At 32.4% G+C, this 6,122-nt stretch overlaps 1 protein-coding gene across 2 annotated transcripts in view; it reads right to left on the bottom strand.

Moving 5' to 3' along the window:
* Positions 1-688: 688 nt before the first annotated feature.
* LOC111054892 (lachesin) overlaps positions 689-6,122 on the bottom strand; it is a 172,576-nt gene continuing 167,142 nt past the window's right edge. For both annotated transcript variants that reach the window (XM_039421078.1, XM_039421079.1), the window contains 2 exons: positions 4,784-4,894; positions 689-2,120 (listed from right to left, as the gene is read on the bottom strand). In XM_039421078.1, coding sequence (XP_039277012.1) covers positions 2,032-2,120; positions 4,784-4,894 — 200 coding nt within the window. In that variant the 3' untranslated portion in view covers positions 689-2,031. The remainder of the gene's footprint in view (positions 2,121-4,783; positions 4,895-6,122) is intronic.

Genomic DNA, 6,122 nt, shown 5'->3' with positions numbered 1-6,122 from the left:
CAGCCGTTGCTGTATTTTTATCATAACATGAAATTCTCGAGAAAGGAGGAAATTGAAAAATGTGCAACTCATCTCTGAAGACGTTGCTTACGTAGAACGACTAATTTTGGAATGTACAGCTTCTCTTGAATATTTTAGAAAAACGTTGCGTTGTACAAGAAAATATAACAGTCCGCCAACCTTCCAATCCATTTTCCTGATATAATGTATTTAAAATGTTTATTTGTATAAACCAATCCTGATGATAACTGCTTGAATTACTTATCTATGCTATAATAATCAACTATCTATTGGGAATGAATCCTTTATTGGTCAATTCAAGCAAATTGCTTGTAGGGATTTTAGTGATGATCATCATCACTCGAGATGATGATTATTGATCAAGTGTTATTGGAATAATACTTGTGAAAGAGAGGATTTGATTTCACTGTTAATTCGTAATAAGATATGTAGAGTGTAATTACAGAGCTTTGCAGAACTTTTTGGCTGTACAAGCTTTGTTTTCTTTTTCTTGCTGATGCTTGAACGAAATAAGGAAGTATACACGTATGTACACAAACTTACCAACACATAATTATATTGAACTCAAATCAAATAATTCATCCCTTCGCTCATTGTGACAATATCATCAAAGCAGTAATAGCCTATACCATGACATGGTAACCGGTAATAGACAAAAAAACATCACTCAGATTTTCAAATATTTTTTTAATAGTGTCACAAAACATAATAAATAACGTCACTAAACAACCTCATAATATTCAACATTTGTATTACTTGACATAAGATATGATAATGAAAAATTTGAAGAAAATCAACAATATCAATCATTTCTGTATCAATTGAATCATGTTGCCGTTCACATGGATGATAATAATCAATTTAAGAAAGCTTGACCGCTTGTATTTGATATACAAATGCTGGTTTTATCAGGACCTTTTCGAACTCTATAGGACATTTGAAACTTTTTTATTCAATATGATTAATTGTGCTAGGAATACAATATTCACTCCAATAGCTTCTATTTCACCTTTTAATACCATCAAAATTTATAAAAGTCAAACTTATATGTAACATGGGTGTTAATGCTACGATTTTCAGTAAGCAACACGATTTAGGAATCTGGTTAAACTGTCGATTTAGGATTATTAACTGAACTTGAATTCATACACGAACATTATTCTCAGAAGGTACTCAACGATTATGGAATTGGAGGGAAGTAAGAGATTGTAGGATTACTACTTCTTTCTATTGAGCGTGTGAAGTAATCAATCCATATCATCGATATCGTTATTGCAATATACATTCCCAAATTTCAAATAATATAGATATTTAAAAATATAACTTATTCATATAAATTAGATTCAAGTTATAAGATAATGATAAAAGAGAAATTTGGAGGAAATACTTCTCATTTGAAGAGATTATTCATTTCAAGCACACCAGAACAAAAATATAGGTTTACATGAAAGATAATTCAAAGCAAAATCGTAAAACAGTGGAAAATTTGGAGCTCCAAACTCCATTAACATTTGATTAATTGTGCAGATTAGGTTATTCAGAATGTGCAAAGTGATACGACTCAATTGAAAATTGGATATCAGATCTGATGAATAGGGATGAAATAATAAATTTATTATGGTTATTACGATTATTAATGCATGGAAAATAATTGTATGAATCTCTATAGATTATTTCTGTTCTTTCATTGGTTTATATTCTCAACTCAACAATAATTGGTTTACGTATACGAATCACCTATTTCCAGCATCTTTAAAGCTGATGACAGTCGATATCAAACTTCAACATTTCAATAATATACATCATGTGATTTTATACATTAGTGTTTTTGAGAAAGAATTCCACATTACAGAAATCTTTGCAGGCGGAATTCGTCAAACACTATAATAATTTATGTTTTTCCAGGCAATATTATGAGAGTGGTTTACACTGCAGTCTAACACGATTAAGTTGGTTCAATGATATTGACACTTGAACATCTATCCTGACCTGAATTGTCTATGAAGTCATTTATCTCCTACATAGATGGGAAAATGAACCTATCATTATCAGAAGTAAGATGATGTGTGTGTCCAGGGAATATCCTTGTCTGCAGCTACCTGGAGAAACATGATGAAGAGAGAATTAGTAACAAACACTGTGAACATTCAGAGACAAAATTATTATTATAAAATGCTTGACATCTTACGAATCAATATACATATTTCAATAAATATGGATTATACTTTGTACTTTATACTGTACAAACAATATAGATAATATATATATAGGCCTACATTGCCCAGTGGTATAACGATTTGTCAATATGATGAGAGATTCCACATTACATTTCAATGTCTTAGTTAGAGTTTAGTCTTAGTTTAGTCATTATTATTCTTCTGTCATTGTCAGGATATGATATTAAAGTTCAATAATAGATTTCAAAATTATTTTATAGAAAAATGATTTAGATGAAGAATATAGACTACAATTAATCTGAACATCTGTCTATTGATAGATAGTGTGCAGTAAAAAGAAAATTCTAAAACTTGTTAACTTCGTAATATAATTTCATTTTTCATATTTATAATTTTATGAACGAATGAAATTCAATTGATACATGAATATTTGATGACATCTATTACGGTCCGCAACTTTAGACTGATTTTAAAATTTCAGATGAGTAAAACCAGTTACACACACATTGATTTTTGAACGTACGATTTTTTCTATCCTTATAAATTCTGCCTTATAAAATCTACCAAGTTATAATGCAATCTAATAGAACTTAATATAACGAGGGCGTAAAATCGTACGTCCAAAGATCGATGTGTGTGTGTAACTAGACTAAGAGTTTCTCTCGATAATTCATTTATATAATAACACAATTGGAACTCATCTGTTCTACTTGATAATTATTTTATAGATTTCAACAACACCTTCAAATATTCACAAATCTCATTCATTGCACCAGAGAAAACACGGTGAAGGAATCACTCGGGAAGTAATTTAAGCGTAAAGTGTATTAGGCTTTTGACGCTAGAGAAAAACGTAACGCCAAGATGAATAGAGAATAAAAGCCTCGAGTGAGTGACAAGTGGATTGACTCTCGTCGTTTCGTGAAGATCAGATAGAAAGAAGGATGTGGAGAACGAAGGGTGGTGGAGAGGGGACCGAACTCAAACTCAGATTTTCATTTCTGATCTCTACTTCAGCGCCTCAGTTAAGTCTGAACATCTCCCTTCCTCTCCTGATCTTCAGACGCAGACGTTCCTTTTGCTCTCCTCAATACGACTGTTGAGCGCGAATAAAGAATACATCAGAAATTGGAAGGAGTGCAGAATTATTACTTTGCCGCCCGCGGTAGCACTATTGAAAACATCACTTTTCATCGCCCTCACCCACCCAACACCAACTCCGCCACGAAAAACCCAATCACCTCTAAGCGAAGGCCAGTAATTGCCTCCAGACCCACACTCAATGCAACTGTCTACTAAATTTTTTTTCATTGAAGCACAGTATTCTGTGAAAAAGTGTGCTCTCCGAGTGTCACATACAAACAGCTTCGAAATAATTTGATGACGCAATTCAATTTGATGTTTTCAAGACGATTGGTTTGAATGACATGGTAACAAACGAAAATGAAGATTCAATGTGCAAGAGTGATTGTAATATAATAATTATTGATTGTTTTTCCACAAAAAACTGTGATCGAAGTTGGAAAGTAGTACGTAAAGCAGTAGGTGCATTGCATTTTCAGTGCAGTCGTTCTCGTCCGTTTAAATAGAAAATTGATTTGTTAGAAATGCATGTAATTAAAAAATAAAGTGCAAGATTGTAATTAATTAATTGTCAATATAGTGCATCGATTAATAAATGAGATTATTATTCGTCATGTTGTGTATGAAATCGAGAGTAGCCCAAACTAGGAAAAGTTACAGTATTCAAATAATCAATTTCACTTTTCTAGACTTTTAGAAAGTAAGAATGTAATTAATTATTCTTTTAATCTTTAGTCTTTGGAAAATAGACCTGAGATGAAAAAATAGCTATCAAAGTGGTGTTGTTATACATGCAGCTACTTTTCAAGTCCATTTATACTCATGGAATCATAGAAATTGAAAGATTTTGAATCTCTTTGCAAATATTTTTACAAGATTCCAATTCATGAGCTATTCTGAATGCCTTCAAATATAAATTTCATCGGTCGAATTATCAGAAGTTATAATTATTATAAGTGGCAGAAACGGTCAGAAATAGTATTAGGAGACAGAATTTCGGAAAATTATCGAATTTCAAATATCTAGGCTGCGACATCGCATAATTATGATTACGACCAGGATGTATTAAAATTCAACCTGGTATGCAGAGCAATCATTCGATCAATCACTCGATCTCACAAAGGTAGTACCAGAAAGAACATCTCGATCAAATTTTACAGTCGTGGCGATACCTACTTTGACTACGGAAGTGAAGCTTGGGTGCTGACAAGGAAGCTTGAATCAAGAATATAATCAGCAAAGTTGAGATTCCTTGAACAAGTAAAAGAATTCTCAAATCCAATGAATGTGGGTGTGACGAGAATTAAACTTTTTCAAATAGTTGAAAAGTTCAAATTGTTGATGAAAAGTCGCTAGAGAGAAGATAAGCAGTAGGCGAGAAAAAAAATATTATTCAGTGAACAAAATCATCAGAAAGCTTACTGAAGTTTTTCAAGGATTATATTATTTCTAAGACGAATTTTCTCCAGTAATTGACGAATAAATTAGCATTGAATACTAACCATTGTTGGATTTTTCTTCTGGCCATTCGTAATGCGTTCCTCTTGGTTCTGAGTCTTGAAATTTCTGCTCTGATTTGTCTATCTCATTCAGGTTCGATGTATATTTTGTACCTGAAATATTGAAATATTATTATCATCTTATACTAATTAATTTAAAGAATTCAGTCTCATATCAATAAGCCATGTCCCTTGCTGATAAAAATAATGGCGTTATTAACCAAAATAGTGATTATTAGTTTTAGTTACAGAGTCGACAATTTTTTAGCAATGTGTAATCTTCATTATGGGTGGAACTAGGGAATAAGATCTCATGAAAAACATGGAACTCCAGTAGGAGCAAAAGTACCAGACACATTACTACTAGCCTACACACATAAGAGAACACTGTTGTCTGCAAAACCACTTTGCGAATCTGCTGAGTATGGTAGAAGGTAAAAGGCGTAACATAACTAAAAGCGACGTGCGAAAAGAAGACAACACACATGTCAGCGGCTTCGACATCAAAGGTAGCAAACAACCCACCTCCACGTCAGCTGACGCCGTGAAAACGAATCTACTTTATTTCTTCTCTACACTAGTACTCTTTGTAGCTACAACAGACAGCTCTCAAGAAAATTCTCCAAGTCAGAATTACAAAGCTTGAAAGCTTTGACAGTGAATGAGTCCCATTTCTTACACCAATTCAATACTAAAGAATTACATCAGAATAGAATACTCTTATTCAAGTTTAAGGGTTGTTGTATACACATTTTAAAGAATGATGGCATGATGAGTCAGAGTCTAATCGATGTGTTTGTGAGTGGAAAGTGATGATTTTTTTTTATTATTAGTGAGAATAAAGTATTGATAAGAACAAAATGTAGAAAATTGAAACATTTTTAAAACACAGTGATGATATCCACCTTATAAGAAATGATAAATCAGTTATTTGTATATCTATACTGAAAAGTGCTGTTTTTTCTTCCTGAGGAAAAAGTTTGAAGCCGAGGGCAACAATTTTCCTGAGGGAGAAAAAACATTTTTCACAACATTTTTCCTCCATCTACATTTTTATGAAAACTTCAAACAAAATAATTTTTAAAAACGTACGTGACCAAAAATGTGTTATAACATAATCTAAAAATTAAACAGAAACAGCTGGCTTGTAATCACAGTTCTCCGCCGACAGCGCTATCTGTCGGCAAAAGTTGTAACAACAATGGCCGCCACAACTACAGCTATGATGAAGTTCCCGTTTAAAATTTGAGTAGTTAGTTAGGAATATTCGTTGGCATACCAGCCAATATGGAATATATATCTCCATTTGAATAACATGGAATAAAAAAAAAAATACATTTTT

Source organism: Nilaparvata lugens, chromosome 2, assembly GCF_014356525.2.
Source record: "Nilaparvata lugens isolate BPH chromosome 2, ASM1435652v1, whole genome shotgun sequence".
NCBI classification, from domain to species: Eukaryota; Metazoa; Arthropoda; class Insecta; order Hemiptera; family Delphacidae; genus Nilaparvata; species Nilaparvata lugens.
Note: the sequence above shows the minus strand (reverse complement) of the source record. Positions and strands in the feature narration are given on the sequence as shown.